The following is an 18,728-nucleotide window of genomic DNA, read 5'->3' as shown; positions in this document are numbered from 1 at the left end:
ACTCCATTATAGTTGTATGTCGAGGACTACCTGTACTAATATCATACAGCTTTGAGCATATAAACTTTAAAATAATTTAAAGAAATAAACCAGATATAACTGGAGATACCTTAAAAATAACCATATCAGCAGGGACATTAAATGTGTATTTCAGACATTTTGATCACAACAGAAAAACTGATCAAACTCTTTTGCTCTATCAGAATATCAGAACTAAAATGAAAAGCACTGTCTGTCAGCCCTGACATGCAGCAGAAGAAAAGGCCTTTAGCAAGGCCTCTGGAATATTAATTTGAGTACTTGGCAGTTTAAAAATGTTCTGTATGTAAGGAATGGGGAATCCCATGCCCCAGCTGGCCTATCCTGGCCTATTCTGAATCTTGTGAGACCATTGCCCCCAAATCACAAGCCACCTTTCTACTATTGCTGATTGCTGTTCTTCCTGCATTCATTAATTGCCCTTTCCCTATTTGTTATTCTAGTGTGTGCAAATATAATTTTGCACTGATATTTTTAGCTATAGGGAGACCCTGTAATCTGCTGTCTCTATAGAGATGGGGGTACCCACCATTGCCACTAAGTGTAACATAGAGCTGGAAAAGTGACTAATGGAGTTCAGTACTGATCTTTCATGTGTTTATTATTTGATTTTTAACCCACTATACCTCTCGTCTGTTCAACTGCATACTTAGGACAGGAAATAGTAATTAAAATTATTTATTTATTCAGTTTCTTTTTTTCCATATATTATATTGATTTTTAAAAAACATAAATCACTCAATAGTTAGTAAACAGTGTGTTTGCTGTGTTTACATTTGTAAAGAAAAATCATTAACAATTGGTTTCTATAATCCATAATCCACATTGTGGCTTTAGTTGATTTCCCCTTTTCCCGAAAATGTCTTCTTTGCAAACCGTTGAATTAACACAGTTCTTATTATTTTGATAAATAATAGTTACATATATGATGTTTCCCAATATTCCTGGAAATAATGATCATATCAATATAATATTTCTTTGCTATCTAATCATTCTGGTTGCCTCATCTTATATCCTGTTACAGTCCTTATTTCAATTTGTTTCTCCTATAAAGTTCAAAGAATTCTTGCTGGTTAAGATCTTCTGAACAGTTAATTACATTTAAAGATTTAAATCCATTTTTCCCATATAAACCGTCTCAACACTTTTACATTTCTTAAAGAATAAGTAAAAACAGTAAACAAAAGGAAAAGAGAGCAAGAGTAAACATAAAAAATAAAGTATTATTTAAAATATATATTCCTCCTAAGCTAATATATATTCATTCCCAAAATTTCTTATTATTTTTAAACATACAGTAATTAAAAATATATGTAATTTTAAATATTCCATTTAATGTGTCTAGTCATGAGCCTTGGTGGAGCAGTGGGCTGATGCCTCCTTAAGTAACACCAGCTGCCTGCAATTAGTGCAGGTTCGCATCCCACCAGGCTCAAGGTTGACTCAGCCTTCCATCCTTCCGAGGTAGGTAAAATGAGGACCCAGATTGTTGGGGGCAATTAAGCTGACTTTGTAATAATGCCGCTTGGGGTATGTGTGAAAGCCCTAACAAGCAGGCATATACATAGAATGAAGCCTACTGCTAAGCTTGTAAGCCGCCCTGAGTCTTCGGAGAAGGGCGGGATATAAATGTAATAAAAAAATAAATAAAAAAAATAAAAAATAAATCTAATCCTTTAACTCTTATTCAAAACATTTTTTTCTTTTTTATACATTATAATTTCCCTAAATTCAAACACACTTAATTATCTAAAATATTTCCTTCATCTAAGCCATTTCAACAGTATTATATTATTTATATCAAAAAATAAAATAAAAAAGAAGGAAAAAGCATACAGTATTATTTAAGGAATTCATCCCTCTTAGAATGACATATGTATTCAAAATTTTTTCTATTTCTTTAGCCATATTCAAACAAATGTTTCTTTTTTAAATATTCTCTCTGGTAGATCTCATAATCTATTTTCTTAATTTTCACTTTAATCTTTTTCCTTTGACCAGTATCTTTCTTGATCAATGTGTTTTGCTGAATCAAAAAGTTTTTCCATATATTCATGACTGTTGCTGTAGGTATAAGAAGTAAATTGAATAAAGTGTCTTTATATGAGGCTTTTGCCTTTCCATGTTTTATTTATTCAATTTCTATAGCTATCCATCTCAGCCTAGTGACTCTGGGCAACTTACAATTATAAAACTGTAAAACAATTAAAAACAATAAAAACATTCCAAAGAATAAATACATGCAGCAGCCAAGAGAGTTAACTATTTTGGTTAATCCACAGCCAACTAACTGTAAAGCCAAGGCATGGGTCCCTAATACATTATGAGCTCAGGCCTTCGCACACAGCCAAGTTTTTAAAGCCTTATGAAAGCCAAGAGGATTGGGACCATTCTAATCTCAAAGGGGAAAATATTCCACAAAGCAGGGGCTACAGCAGAGAATAAATACAAAATGGGGAAAAAATAAAAATAAAGTTGATACTAAAATCAATTAAGAAAGCACTTATGAAAGAGACATGTATTTACGGATTTTCTAAGTGAAGAGAAAATAGTTGAAAGCAAACAATACTTGATTGAGTGCTCTCCATAGCCTGTGAGCATCTCAAGGCTCCTCCTGAAGATTGTAATGTTCCTAGGACAATATTTGTAGCATCCACAGCCACTACAATCAGCAATGAAGGATGCCAGCTATGAAAAGCCACAGATAATTCATTTGCGATCTAATCCAGCTAAGTAGATCTGCACAGATATAGCTAAATGCCTCCTACAAACAACCGTGTTTCCCTGAAAGTAAGACCCACCCCAAAAATAAGCCTTAGCTTGATTTTTTGGGGTGGGCCTAATATAAGCTCTACACCAAAAATAAGCCCTAGTTTTGGGGTGAGGCTCATGCCTAAAATTCAAGCTAGGGTGCAGGTGGGTGGGTGGAGCTGCCCCACGCACCCCGCACCCACTTACCATTGCAGCTTGCCTCTCCTCGCTGGCCCACTTCTATGACGTCCCCTGGTCTGCATTTCACGAAACGCAGACTGGGGGATGCTGCAGAAGTGGGCCAGCTGGCCGGGGCTGTCGATGCCAGAAGTGAGTGGAAAAGACACCCCCCCCCCGAAAATAAGACCTGGTGTCTCTTTTGGAGGCAGAAAAAAAATAAGTCCAGGTCTTATTTTTGGGGAAACATGGAAGTAGCAAGAACTTTACGATATGAGGTGTTTTATGAATTAAAATATTTTACTATAGGAAGGTTTCTCCTTAAGTAAAGCACTCTCCCGCCCCCCTTGAAGTTAAGTCTTGGAGTTTTCTTGGCAATAATATGGAAGTCATTTCCCGTTGTCCTTTCTGGATTTATTTTTTATTTCTAAATCTTATATACATCTGGGTATTTCATGGCAGCCCAAGTATCTGATCCTGTTTAGTTCTTTCAAGATCAGCCAAGGTTGGCCAAGTGCTGCCACCTGGTGTGTTTTTCTACTAATTATTGCCAGAATTTGCTTTGCTACAATTTTCATTCTTTGGGCTTCCCTCTGGGAAAAAATAGAGCAGTGTAATGATGCTTGGGTTGCCATGTAGCTAGAATTTTTGGATGATCTATTTCCTGTTCAGTTAGTGCTGCTGCAGGATGTAGCGTCAGTTTATTTCTGCCACAAGCTGAGATTGAAGTCCTGATAGAATACGTAAAGATTTCTCTTGATGCCCAGACTTAAGAGATTAGAAAAGAAGTCTGCTCAGTTACATTGGCTTACCCTGGGGGGCTGTAACATTACTTCTATGGTAGTTTGAATTAGGAAAACTAGATCTACTGAGTCAGTAATATCTTCAAAGTAGCATAATGAATCAGATTGGGAGGTCTAGAGAAAGCCCAAGGGAAGAACCGGTGGGTGGGTAGAGCTAGACAGAGTAATGGTGTATGAAATTCAGTGCCTAGGAATGCGTTTTATGTAGGTCATTGGAACAAACTCACTCTTAAGAAATTTGTCTGACTCTATGGTGGTGTAAATTTGGATTAGCCTGACAACAATTTAAAGCAACATTCTGTTAGATTAGATCACTCTCACTTTGTTCTGGTGTAATAATTTTTGTGTGAACTTAAATGGATATTCATACCTGATTAACCCGTAGATGGGTTAATCAGATTGAGCAACCTTTATGTATAGGTAGGACAGAATGAGAACATCATTTTATGACACACATGGGCAATGTAAAGCCCTAAGGCCAAATTCAGGGCCAGAGGCATCCCCGGGAGAGGCAGAGAAGTCAAGATGGTGGAAATATGATCGAAACTCTGCCACACAGGTGAAAAGAGGGAGATGCTTTGATCACACCATCTTAGTTGCTATCCTAAGGTTTAGATATTCCAGCTTCTGGAGCATCTTTTGTTTGTACTGTTCTTCACAGTTGCTAAAGTGGGTGACACATTTTGAACTACAAAGGACAAAATAGTTTTTCAACCCAGAGAAAAAGGGAAAATATGGCCTGCCTACTTTTCGTCATCACACCACTTCCTGTACCTGGTTACTAAAGCTTGTGTCTCTTCTCTCTCCTCTTCTGTGTGTTTGATTCCAAGTAGTTCTACAAAAGCTATTATCACAAAATTATTCCATTACTATAATAGGGATAGACAGAAACCAAGCTTACATTATGTGCTTTTAAATCTTTTCTTCACAAATCAAGGCAATTGGCAGCAATGAAATACATAATGGTAAATCAGAATATGTTTTTTTTTAAAAAAATCTACAAGCACATAAAATAGTTCCCATTTAATTCTATTTCTGGGATTGATTATTTCACATAAATTCTACAAAGGATAGAAGTCCTTTTACAATGTGCATGTTGATTTTTATATCATTGCTTGTATTTTTATAATGTTACAGGCACATATGGAAAGATACACAGAATTGTTTGTGAGGGGCATTACATTTGCAAGAGAATAAATAAAACAATCTAGCATCTTACAGAGTTTTATCTGTCACAAACAATACTGAATAGATTTCTTTTTTTCTTTGTAAGTTTTCTGTCCTACCTTATTAAGTGTGGGGGCTCAGAGCAGTGTACATTACGTTCCTTCCTGTTATTTTGTCCCACGAAAGCAACCCCATGAGGTAGGTTGGATTGAGAGTGTGACTGGCCCAGGATGTGCTTCTGTGACAGAGAATGGACTAAAACCTGTGTCTCTTCACCCTTACTCCAACTCTTTAACCATTATACTGCATTGGCTCTTATCCTGCATAGGTTAATGTTGTGGCCTTCACAGCTACTGCATTTTTCAACATTTGTCTGCCTTCCTAAAACTTTGGCAGGATGTGAAATATTAAAATGTACAGTGGTCCTTAAAAGTTTGTGAATTGAATTTTCAGTATATCTGCATAAATATGACCTAAAATGTGATCTGTTCTCTACATGACCCAAAACTAGATAAAGAGAACTATAATTTCCCCTTCCAATGAACTGATAACGCTAGAGATTCACATACTTTTCCCCCATACAAATATGTAGCTTTTGATTATTTTTCTCAATAAATATATGAACAAGTATGGTTTAAACTCATTCTTTTAATACAATTTTGTCAGAACAATTGAAACTGATTTAAAGGGGCTCAGTAAATAAAATACTCTTATCTGATTCTTGTAAAGAAAATAAATTTGGTGTTACTTTAGTCTCTTGGGAAGATAATTCAGAGATGGGGTAAGAACAGAATAACAAGATGCCTGAAATTTGAATAAAGTTAGTTTTAAAGTTAACACACTTTTATATATTTCTATGATTATACCTTTGTGTGATTTGCTGATATTTGTGCACGGTAGGAAGCATCAAGTTGACAGCCCTATTTGTATTTGTCAGATCCTTTTTCTTAAAGGGAAAGAAAAAGAGAGCAAAAGAGTCCTGATGACCCCCATCTTTCTGTGAGCATGGTGTATTTGTCTTTAAGGCTATTTTATAGTTTGATAGTAGTAGGTAATGGAAAGGCTACAGTGATGGAAGACTTAGACTAAAATAGGTAGATATGTAAATAGAAGGGAAATGATGTAGCCAGAGATGTAGACACTTAAACCTGGAAACTTAGATCTGCATGTCCTGTCCACTATGCTTTCTGGGAAAGAGTAGAAACCCATGATGGCAACAGCTGACCAAATGCTTTACTAGGTGGCCCCTTCCTCTTGGCCTTATATTTTTCTGCTTCCACGTACATTATTTTGGATGCTAGTAGACAGAAAAATCCCTTTGGATAGACTGGTGAGGTGGGTTATAAATATTCTTTTAACTATATTTGTGTACTAAATGGATTAGAAAAGGATGAAAAAACGCGTTGATGAAAAAAAAATGAAGGTCTGTTATCATATTCCAATTTTGACTTATTCCTGTATAATACTCCTTCCTTACACAAAATATAATTAATATAGTGTTAGCATACAAATAAACTATCTCTCTCTCTACATATAAATAAATATACACAGAGACAAACACGAAGTTACATACATATATTATAAAATGAATGATACAAATAAATTCATGAGAAGAATTATTTATTGCAGCCAGATAGATCCTTTCTGCTCATGAGTACTACAGCTTTTGAATTCTGAATGGCTCAGGAGCAAGAGATAATAGTTTTCTTTATACTTATTTGGTGGCTTCCCCCCAGACATCTGATTGAATCCTTTGGGAATGGTTCTTAAGTTACCTGGTAGTTGCCAGAAGTCTCCTGGCTAAAATCTTCACCCAGGAATGTCATAGCCATATTTGCTGGGACCTGAAAGTTATAGTTAATGGTAGTTCTAGATGTCATCAGGTTGTGAAAATGTAAATTCCCAACATTTAGAAACTGCCCATCTCCCTCACAGATCCCCCTCTCTTTGGGGGAATTCTTTGATTATTAGATTTATTTCCCATCTTTTGTTCAGGAGCTTAAGGAAGTATAAATAGTGTTCCCTCCTCCCATTTTGCCCTATGACAACAGTCCAGTGAGGTAGGTCTGGTGACTGAGAGTGTCTATCCCAAAATCACCCAGTGAACTTTCATGCTAAAGGTTGTCAACCCATCTTCTTAAGCACTATGTCACACTGGTGTTTCTTAAGTTTTAAAAAGTCCCTCTGTGAGGGAGATGGGCAGTTTCTAAATATGATTGATAAATAAACACATTACAAAGTTGTATCTAATTGTTTGTATGAATGTAGGATTATTGTTAAAAATGGCTTTTTCTTGTTTGTGATGATTTTAAGATTAGTTTTTGATATATCCATATTTCTTTGAAATATCTTACATTGCTAACTTCCTAGATACTGCATGATCCTAAATAATAAAAGTCACTTCTTATACAGTGCTTTATTTCAAGTATAGAAACTCCTGCAAGTCATCCTATATACATTGTCTTAATTAATTCCTCCCTCATTGACTTCTAACTTCTGACAGTGCTGTGGTTGAAGGCAATATCGTTTGAACAATTTCTTAAAAATAACTTTGAAAAAACCACTTTAACAAAGTGGAGGGATAGCATGTCGCTGTAATTGTTTTGAAAAAGCATCTAACATATCTTGTCAATTAAAAGTCAAAGGGTTCTTAGCAACAGCACATGCTAAGAACAGCTTGTCTTGCTTCCCAGGTGGTGCAGTGGCTCAACAGGTTCCTGTGCAAGCCATCCAGGTGCATCAGGCCCCCCAGCAAACGTCTCCTACAAGCGACAGCAGCACTGACATCACACAGACCTCTTCCAGCGGGACAGGTAAGCAACCAATTACTCCTAACTCTCACTTTGCAGTTTGGAGCCAGGAGCTCTCCACGGTAGTCCAGGAGAACTCAGCACCAAGAAGTTCAATGCAGGTAGTCCTTGGTTTATGACAGCAGTTGGGACTAGAATTTCCATCACTAACCAATACAGCTATAAAGTGCAATGTGACGTAACCACATCGCTTAGCAACAGCAATCCTAGTTATTGTTGTAATCCCAGGACTATGTGGCTCGTTAAGCAAAGATCTTACATGACTGCATTACTTAGTGGTGCTGCATTTGTAACCTCAGGATCATGCAGGTTATTAAGCAAGGACCTTATGTGACCTGTGACATGGGAAGAAGTGGGAGTCCCAGTCAAGTGGCCAGTAGGTAAGAGCTATGGTCAGGCAGCTACTGTGGATAAGTGCTATGGAGCATGGCCATACAGAGCCTGGCAGGCAAGTGAAAAAGTGGCAGGAGTGGGTAACACTTGCTGGAGCGACTGCTGGCTTCCTCATTGACTTTGTTCGGGGGAAGCCAGCAGGGAAGGTCACAAATGACAATCACTTGATCACACAAAATACTGCAAGTATTATAATTTTGAGTTGGTTGCCAAGCACCCAAACTGTAATAATGTGACTGTGGGGATGCTGCAGCAACTGCAGTTTAGAGGTCAGTTATCTTATTTAGTGCCATTGTACCTCTGAATTATTGAACTGAAGAACTATGTGTAACAGTGGTGAAAATTTTGCAGAAAATTTTAGAGACAAAACAAGCAAAGCCTCCAGTAGAATAAGCACACGTATACAAACTTTTAAAGAACTTTCTGTGCCATCACTCCATTGTCACAAAGTAAAATGAGTTAGATCAAAACTGCCCTCGTTTCAATCACATTTGCCTAAGACAATATGTCATCAATGTTTCCTAATGCTTAGGAAGGAGGACCAGACTTCCTGTCTTTTGGGGCAAAAGGCAGATCTGTAATCAGTAAGTCAAAATTTCAAGATAGCAATTAAGTCCTAATATGGTTTGATGATGGAATCTGGGAAATGAATGACTGTCCTTTGCTTGAGGCTGAAGAGCAGGTTATCCTGGTTATCGTAGTTGATGCATTTCTTCAAATTTTATAATAATACAGTATTTTCTCCCTGCTCCCGGTAGGGGAAAGGAGGGGGGTAGAGTGTTCTACTTAATCTTATTGTTCTTACAATAATAGGAGTTTACTCGACATTAATTCTTGTCTTGGGCCAAAGTTTATTATTGTCCATGAGGTTATAATCTTTTATGTCACTAGTCCCTTGTCCAGTTGATAGTGATAAGTCAGCAAAAAAAGTTAGCAAAAGTACAATGAGAATACAACTTTAGTGCCATCTAGTGAGACTAGTAAAATATATGCAAAACATTTTCTATTTTTTAAATGAAAATTATTTTACAAGGGTAAATAAACCAAAATTTATTTCGTGTCAAACCTGATTCCTGGGGGGGGGGGCTTTATGGACGTGTGTGTAGTTTTCACAGCAACAGCGTGGAGGTGGTTCATTGTCTTCCAGGATGACATTTGGGTATTGATGTTTTAACTTTTCAGTGTAATCTATTGCCCTAGAGCAGGGGTAGGCAACCTCGGCTCTTTTATGACTCATGGACTTCAACTCCCAGAATTCCTGAGCAGCATACCCCTGCCCTAGAGGTTTGGTCTCCCATCCAACATTAACCAGGTATAACCAAGATCAGACCATCCTGATTGCTTGGTGATGTTCCTATATGATATATGTTCTTATATGTTTTTTCTTATTCTGTTGCAGATCATAAAAACTGAATTTGGTTCCCCCCCCCAAAAAAAACTATTTTATTATACAGAATTAAAGTTCTGTTCCTTACTTCTATTCTTAATTGGTAGTGCTATTTTTTCTACATTAATTGTTTTTTAGGTTTTTAAAGTTTTTCTTATTTCCCAGGCCCTCAGTTCTTGTAGCCAGTCTTAGTCTTTTTGCACGTAAAACCTACTATAGATTTGTGGCTTTTCTCTCCCCACCCCCCAGCACTCACAGTTTTTCTCCCAAGGTTTGCTATTTGTGTTGGAAGTTTCTTTCCCCCTTCTCTGCTGTGTTCCCGACTTGATTTCTTTTTTCACCATACACATGCTTCACTTCTGGTCTGTTTATGGGTCAAACTCTCCATTTAAGGAGGGGGTGTGTCTGTTGTAACCCTGATTCCAGAGCGGCATCAAATATACAATCCCCTATTGTATATTTTATACATTGATGCTTTATTTTTAGAAACAATTTTCTATCCATGTCTAAAAATAATATGTTCTTTTTAACAATATTTTTAGTTCTGCTAAAAAAATAGTTTCCCACCCTTCCCCCCCAAAAAGGAAAAGATATCTGATCTTGGAATATGAAGGAGCAGCCTGATTTTCAGGCATACATCACATTTTTTTCAGATATATTGAACAACTGTAGAATCTGTCTTCTGTCACGCATTCAGAAGGCTTTGGACAATTTTATCTCCTGGCAGTAGGATTTAGACTGGGACGAATGTACATGATAAATTTGTACTGGCTCAGAGATCTAAAGTAGGTTTTACCCTGCAACTCTGCACACACCTGATAGAAGTATGAAGAGGTCTTGCTTCTGCCGGTAAGATAGCGAAAGCAAACAGATGTAGCAGACAGCTATTTCAGTTGTGACTTTTCTTTTGTTTTGCCAGTGACCCTGCCAGCTACAATCATGACTTCATCTGTGCCAACCACTGTGGGAGGCCATATGATGTACCCCAGTTCTCATGCAGTGATGTATGCTCCTACATCGGGTCTCACGGATGGTGGGCTTGCGGTTCTCAATGCCTTCTCCCAGGCCCCATCAGCAATGCAGGTTTCACATGGGCAAGTCCAGGATCAGGGTAAGACTGGACCCAGATAAGTTTGATGTTTGAACATCCTACGTTCCTTACTGCCCATCTGACGTCTCTTTCCCTAGCTATACATGTACACAGCATAAAGCAACATTTGGTTCTCAACCATTAGGGTGCTTCCAGTTCAGAATGGGTACCTTACTGTATCAGAAACTCCTTAAGCAATCCATGCTTTTTCCTCAGCTGGCACAGTAGTCATATGAACTCAGGAAAATAGATGTTTGAGATACCGTATATACTTGAGTATAAGCCGAATTTTTCAGCCCACTTTTTGGGCTGAAAAATTCCACTTCGGCTTATACTCCAGTCAACAAAAAAACTTACCGAGGACTTGTGCGCGGCCGAGGTTTTGGTGCTTCCGGGATCGCGCGCACCTCTCCCAAGCCACCGCCGTCCGGAGACCTGCCGAAGTTTGGGGAGGTTTGGGGAGGTGCGCGCGCACCTCCCCAAACCTCCCCAAACTTCGGCAGGTCTCCGGACGGCGGCGGCTTGGGAGAGGTGCGCGCGATCCTGGAAGCACCGAAGCAAGTCCTCGGTAAGCTCCGGGCGGTCACTTGCTTCGCGTCTCCTGAGGGAAGGGGGGGCGACTGGAGCGGGCGTGTTTCCTCGCCTGCTGGGCACCGCGATTTGCCCGGGGAACGCGCGGGCCCCGAATGGCAGCGTGGAGCGAGGAAGCGAACAGCCAGGGCTTCCCCGAGAGCCGCGGCCACACAGGGTATTCCTGTGTATTCGGGCTTGCAAAATGGCGGATCGAGCCTCTGCTGGCGGCAGAGGCTTGCAGAACGGCGGATCGGCTTATACTCGAGTCAACAACTTTTTCCAGTTTTGGGGGTGAAATTGGGGTCTCGGCTTATACTCAAGTCGGCTTATACTCAAGTATATACGGTATATTGCCTCTATAATACTCTCGGGGTTCAAAAGAATATTTTACTGAGCCTAGAAACAGACACTCTCTTCTCTATTTGAGGAACAAATTTGCTAAAATGTGAGAATCAAAAGTAAAAACAAGGAAGGAAGTCAAGAAAGAGGATCTTTTTTCAGTCAGCCTGCTAAAGTTTAATACAGATGAATAAGGGATGTGATCTGAGAGAGGATTTGCATGCAGATACGATGTACATATAACTGCATGTATATATACATCATATCTGTGGTGGCTTTGAGTTTTAGGCAACAATTCAGGAGAAGCATTTGATTGAGGCTTCCTTATCCTGTTTATGGTGGTCACAATGGTTTCCTGCCCCAATTTTGGTAAAAACCCCAACTCTTGAGTTCCAAAAAGAAATGCTGATCATTGCATAGGCTGCTGGGATATATATTATAAAGGAGGGATATGAATAAAAATGATTCTTAAATCACTCCAGAGTCTATTCTGTTAGTGAGATTTTTATGTGAAAGGAATTAGGCTCACATAGTGCATTAATGCATGAATTATTTAAACTTCGTATATTGAATTAATTCCAATTGGCTAGAGCTACCCAATATGCAACACTAGAAATCTTGCTTTATAAACCACAGTGGCTAGGTTCACATAACAGATTAAGCCTTTTTTAAAAAGCCAAGTATCATATGGTATAGCATCATATGTGAATTCAATTTATCTATAGACTATATTTTTTGTTCTGTAAAAACATAGCTTGCTCTGTGAGTGATTTGGTTTTGATAGCAGTAGTTCATTTTTTAATTTCCTACTGTGATTATGTCTGCATAATCTAGAGTGATTGAGGCTAATTTTGGAGAATGACTAGTGTACATCTGTCACTTTCTCTGGCAGGTGGAGTCCCTCAGGTATTCCTGACAGCTCCGTCAGGAACAGTTCAGATCCCAGTCTCAGCTGTCCAGCTTCACCAGGTAGGTACAAAACAACCTTGTATTTTTCTTTTCAGCTTTTACCCTGAGACTGCAGTCATTTTACTGAAAACGAGATACACTAGCAGGAGTAAGTATAGTATAAAATTAATTGTAATTGTGCTTGTAATTATTTTGCAGCATTGGATGTTTTTTACCTTAGTTGTTCAAGACATGAGGATTTCAAGCTTCACGTTCCATTTACAGAAGTGTTGTGAGCAGATGTTCAGTTTATTAACAGCAGCTCCAGTCAAATTTATACTGAACCTCTGAGCTTGTATGACATGTGCTGCTCATTTAATATAGAAACATGGCTTTTGGGCATCAGTATTTTTATGTGTCATTGACTTTTATTAATTGTGATATGAGGTTTCATATGCCTTGAAATTCTGAAAGGTAGTTTTGAAATGTAAGTGAAGAAAGTAAGCCGTGATTACTTATTTGTGAGACCCAGGAGCAGAAGAATATTAGATGTTCGCCCATAACAGACTGTTCCTTTCATTGGTTCTTTTCTCTCTGCAGATGGCTGTCATTGGTCAGCAGAGCAGCAGCACTGCCAACTTGACAGAGCTACAGGTGGTCAACTTGGAGACATCACATGGTTCCAAGAGTGACTGAGCAACTTTGGGAGGGACCTGGTGAGGGAAGGGGAAGAAGTGTGTACCCAGCACCCCAACATGAACCAACAGATGCTACCGCCGCCGCCTCCAGCTTTATGCTGCATCTGGCCCTGGATCTATGGCACTCCTCAAGCTGCACGAGGATCTCGGCAGTCCCTATTTTTGTATGGACTCCATCACTTATTTATTGTTGCCTTTTACACATTTTCTTCTCACACTTTATACTGACACACACACCTCCACACACACAAAAGCACCCACAGAAGTACATAGATGCATATTAAAAGTGGCTGCAAGGCCAGTAGCAGGAAGCTGAGTATGGGCTGTACGGGGACTTTGTTACACTGCATTTACTGTTCTTTTGGTTTATTGTTTTGTTTTCCTATTTGTTCCAGCCAAAGAAACTTTCTCTCATGAGTGGGAGAATTTACTCTGCCATGTATAAACTTTCCATCTGTTTTCATTGCCAGGGAGGGAACTTTTTTCTCTCTCTGCCTTGCTGCTTCTGATACATAAGAATGTCCTTGAATGTCCTTAGTTTGTAACCTCTAGGCAGAGCAATTGAGGCTGTGGGAAGAAGCTGCAGTCCAGAAGACTGTGAAGCCATTCTGAAAAGGTTAGTCTCTTTTCAGGCATAGCCCTGATATCTCCTTCCCCCCCCTCTCTCTCTCACACACACACACACACACACACACACACACACACACACACACACCAGAGCTGGGACAGTCACCTCTTTCCCCTCCCCCATTCCAGTTCAGGTCACTTCCTGGCTGCAGCTTTGTGCCTTCAAGCAATCCATGATGCATTGTGGGTTGGCTTGCCTTTATTCTTGGCTGGCAAAGAGAGGGTTCTTCCTGTTGGCATTCCAGCTGGAGCAACTGAGCATCTTGGATTTCCTTTTACCTTTAAAGTATCCCTCCCTTGGAGTCTCTTTTTGTTGCATAGGAACTGACTTGGACCAGCTTCTTGCCCATTTAGTCTGGCTGTATACACATCTTGCAGCCCAAACAAGAATTGTTTACCCATCTCCCTTTTTTCTTGGAAACACACTCAGCAACTCATAAACCCATGAGCAGATTTCATTTTGTGTAATGCTTGAGTTTTGCTGAATTTTTTTCTTCCTGAGAAGGAAGAGCTACAGTCATGTTATAATTATTATTGTTATTATTATTATTTTAATTTTGGAAGGTATAAAGTAACCTTCCCCACTGGTGCTTTCCAAGATGTATTGGGTTCCAAACTCCATATCCACTAGCTTTTGGCAATGCTGGGAATTGTCGACTAAAAGATTGGAAAAGGTTGATGAAGGCTAGTGCTAAGCAATGAAGTTGGAAACAAATAAGGGTTGTTTAAGAAAAAGTATTTAAACTTAATTCAGCAGGCTTTCCCAAGGCAACTGCATCCATGGATGAAATATAACTAGTTTGGGATACAATAATGTAACATAGCCTATGACATTTGTTTGTTTCTCAGATAGCCCTGGAAATGAGAGGGTATGTTGCGCCACCATCATGAAGCATGCTTGACCTGCACCTACAAGGCCTACAGTCTGGGAGTGGGTAGATGGCATGGGGCAAGCTTATCCCTAGAGCATTTGTGGTAAAGGTTCTTCCTATTTTTTGTGAAGCCACTGTTGTGTCCACAGTGAAAATTTTAATTTTTTTTATGACACTTCAAACAGGAGGTTCTGGAATGAATAAATAAGGTAACACATTTAAAGGGGGAAGCTGCAAGACTGCTAGTCTGTAATGGAGAATGGAAAGAGATGCGGAATAGAGGAAGGGCTGGGATATTGGATCATTTGTTTGCACACAATCATGCATGTCATTCAGCCCAGGACAGGTCAGTGGTTCTTATAAATGCCCCCCCTCCCCAAAAAGGCCAGCTTTGGATTAAGGAAGCTGCAGACTTACAGAAAGAAAGCAGCTATTGTAAGTCCTTTCTTTCTTTTTTTTAATTAAAAGACAAAAGAAGCCTTGAAAAAAAGACTTTATTTTTCTAAGTGTTAAACTCAGTATTTATGTAATTCTTAAAGGAATTAAAAGTCTGGCTCCTATACAGTTTTCATGGGGTTTGTAGTTGGGGTGGGGGGGAAATGGGCCATGGGGCAGGGATGAAAAAAATGAAAGGGGCCTTTTTAATTTGTATTGTAATATTCTAAAATTGTTTCCATGAACATTAGCGTTTAAACATGTCTCTGTCTCTAGCACTTGAATCATGCTTTGGTGGAAAAGTTTGCACCAGTGGGGAGGAGACAGCTTATACTAGATATCCAAAAAGTACTACCTGAAAGCCACATGCAACTGCATCAGCATTCTCTTTATAGTGCCAGAGTGACACTCAGAATCGATGGAACCAAAGCGTTGGTCCATTTGTTTGTTCTCGGAGCAAAGTGGAGATCTTTAACCCTGTGGATGCTTAAGGCATCTATTTACCATCTTAAAAAACCTTGCATCCTTTTCTAAAACGGGGCATGCTCCTTCCACTTTGGGATGCAGAGATCAATACAGCATGCCACACAAATCCTGGGATGGCCATTAGGCCAAACTGAAGTTGTGTACTGCTTTTGTTTGCATCTTCAGCTCACATGGCCACATTATAAAAAGGTACCCAAGCTCCATCAAATCTGGCTTATATTTAATTCAAAGAAAACATTAGGGTAACTTGTTTAAAACCTTCCACGATGGGTTACATTTTAGAATATTTTTTTGTTTTGTTTTAAACGTCAGAAAACATTGAAAAGTATTATTTCTCCAATTAGTTGCAGTTTGAAAGGATGTGGTTTATTCAGTTCTTTCACTTTAAATATATATTACAAGCAATCTGAATTTACTGGTACTTCTCCAGCACTAGCTTCAATAATGAAGTCTCCCAGACTGGTGCAAAAGTATCTCCTTGTTTTAACCCTCATTGCTTTTTTTAGCTAAAGTGCAGATTTTTTTTAACCTTCTTCATTAAATCAGTGACATGAGAAAGAAAGGCAGTCAAGGCAGCTGAATGATTACTCTCTGCCCTCTAGTCCAGAACAGATATATTTTATGGCAAAAAGATTGCTTGGTTAACTGTCTCCTTCCATTATCAGCAATAATGGAAAAAATATTTATATTCAGTGATGTCTATCCACTGATGAAAACATTTGCCAGCAGTCTTCAGCAACCCGTTTTTCCCCCAATTCTGATATGGAGTATTGAAGGATTTGCCATGCAAATGGAACTTAGCTATACATTGATAGCTGTTTTCTGTATGTGGATTGTTTTTTTCTCCAAGAAGGAATTTTTCAGCTATTAGTAGGAAGCTGCTTGGGATAAAGGCACATCTGCAAAACAGTAATTCTTGAATCATGCTAAGAATTCAAAAATCTTCTGCTGAAATAGAGACGAGAGGCTAAAATCAAGGATTTTTTTTTTGATACTGTACTAATTTTTTCTGATACTGTACTAATTTTCTGATTGGGGATTCTACACTTGATACTCATCCTTCACATCAAGGAAGTTCTCCCTCCTACAAAAAAAGCACCTGCAGGTTAAACGCTAATGTTGCATGTGATTAAAGTGTTGAATTGTAAGAACACTTATCAGGGATGAAATGGCATTTATTGTGTGGTGACATTTTTAGTTCACTTTACAGATTGTTTTTGGATTTTTTTTGTGTGTGCACGTGCGTGCGCATGTGTGGGCGTGTGTATGTGTGTGTGTGAGTGGCTGTGTGTGTGGTTTGTTAATTTCCAGGGTTGTGTTTCTGGAAGGATGTGACAGTAATCGCAGTACTATGTACAGAGCTTTCTTTTGTATTAAAAAAAATAATCTTTCAATAAATGTATCATTTTGTGCACAAACTTTGTGTCTTATGTATTGCTTCTTTGACCAATAACTGCCATGAGTCCTCTGGGAGTGTGCCAATGGAGAAATATGATAAATAAATAAAGACTGGAAACAAGTAACTGCTTGCAATTATCTGTGATGTTAACAGCATGCTAGTAAGAACAGAAATATTTCACAGTAGAGGAGGAAAAGGAGATGGGTTGAGAACTAGGAGGGAGATTTTGCCTGGCTCATGTTTAAAGTAGTGTGAGACAAGATGTGTAATCCATAGGTGATAGATAAGTCTCCATGTCAAGTCTATTTTTCATAACTGCATGGATGTATCTATGCTGTTTTCTTGGCAAGAATATAGAAGTGGTTCACTATTACCCCAGTATACTTTTCAGTCTCCAGCTTCTACAACCTTGGTATCAGCCCTTCATGGCAGATCAAGGAACAGATACCTTAAAAACTCTGATTCAACAGAATTTTAAAAACTTTATAGCATCTCTTCCGGCCCTTCTTAAAGGCAGGGTTATTCATGAGTATCTTTGGCACCGCCTCTTCCTTTCCAGATCTGTTAATATTTCTTGCATTTCCTCAAGTTTAGCTATGCATTTTTCCACACCATCTCCCTGGTTAGATTTACTCTCTTCTTTTGCACATGAAAATGACACTGCCAAGTTGCTATGGGAACCAACTATAGACTTGCTCCCTTACCCACTCCTGCTTGCTTGATAGCGTTTCTCCCCTCCCGCCCCATTCCAGGTCACTAAAGAAAACTATTCCCTCCCCCTGTCATTTATAGTAGTGGCAGATTACAGTGAACGACTGTATGGAAGAATTTCAGAGGAAACCAATGTACAAGATATGGAGTATGGACATATGTGGTTCTTTCCCATGACCTTCAAGGTAGTGAATAAGATACTCAAAACATCTCCAGAATACATTCCACTTCATAGTCTTCTCTCCTGTCCATCAGGATGTGGGGAAAATAGGAAGGGACAGTGTTGGAATAAAAAGGCCATGGGGGCTGCTCATGAGCAAGAAGTGCCTGATGGAAGACCAGATGAATCCACAGAAGGTGGCAATGTCAAAGGCCACTGAATTATTTTCCTAGGTAACAAAAGGAGTCAAAAGGTGGAGTCCAGCTTTTAGATGAATGAGTTGAAAAGAAAAATTTAGTGGAAAACCACACCAAATAGCCCCCTCTTCCCTGCAATTTTGATATACTTGCTTGTGTGTGTCTGTTGCCTACTTGTATGCAGATTTTGGCAAATATAACTGTTCTTGTAAGATAAGTGCCTGGCTCTTAGCATAAAGTCCAAGGTACAAAGAACAAAAGCTGGTGTACCAGAAGGCAAAATACGGGGGATTGCCAAAAGCTGCCTAAAAGGAGACATGCCTATGGAGGAATGTACAATTGTTATACCCAAATTCTGCAACAGACAATAGTTAACCCAATTGTCCTAATTAGAGATAACAACATGTCAAACACGTACTGTTCTATATTTGGTTCACCTCCATTTGTCCAAGTATTACTGGAAATCAATTAGTATAAAATATATAACAGCATTTAGAAAATCTGGTAAAAATTTCCCGCTGTCCTATTTATGCCAGAGAATGAAAGCAAGTTTACCTTGAGGTTCATTTTTATTCTCTCTCCGTTTTTAATGTAACCATTCTTGCATTCCTTCTTCAAGGTTAGCTCCTTATTCCTTTACACTTGGAGTTTCCTTGGTGAGTTCCCATCGGTGTATTGTGTACTTGATGAGTTCCCATCGCCCATCTGATATAGCTAGATACCATC

General features: G+C 38.9%; 1 protein-coding gene across 2 annotated transcripts in view; it reads left to right on the top strand.

Moving 5' to 3' along the window:
* Window positions 1-16,953, top strand: part of SRF (serum response factor) — a 66,995-nt gene extending 50,042 nt beyond the window's left edge. For both annotated transcript variants that reach the window (XM_081314135.1, XM_081314134.1), the window contains 4 exons: window positions 7,631-7,750; window positions 10,447-10,638; window positions 12,422-12,498; window positions 13,018-16,953. In XM_081314135.1, coding sequence (XP_081170261.1) covers window positions 7,631-7,750; window positions 10,447-10,638; window positions 12,422-12,498; window positions 13,018-13,113 — 485 coding nt within the window. In that variant the 3' untranslated portion in view covers window positions 13,114-16,953. The remainder of the gene's footprint in view (window positions 1-7,630; window positions 7,751-10,446; window positions 10,639-12,421; window positions 12,499-13,017) is intronic.
* Window positions 16,954-18,728: the final 1,775 nt, after the last annotated feature.

The sequence above is a fragment of the Vipera berus genome, assembly GCF_964194415.1.
Source record: "Vipera berus genome assembly, chromosome: 1".
NCBI lineage: Eukaryota > Metazoa > Chordata > Lepidosauria > Squamata > Viperidae > Vipera > Vipera berus.
This window is presented reverse-complemented; position numbering and strand designations above follow the sequence as displayed.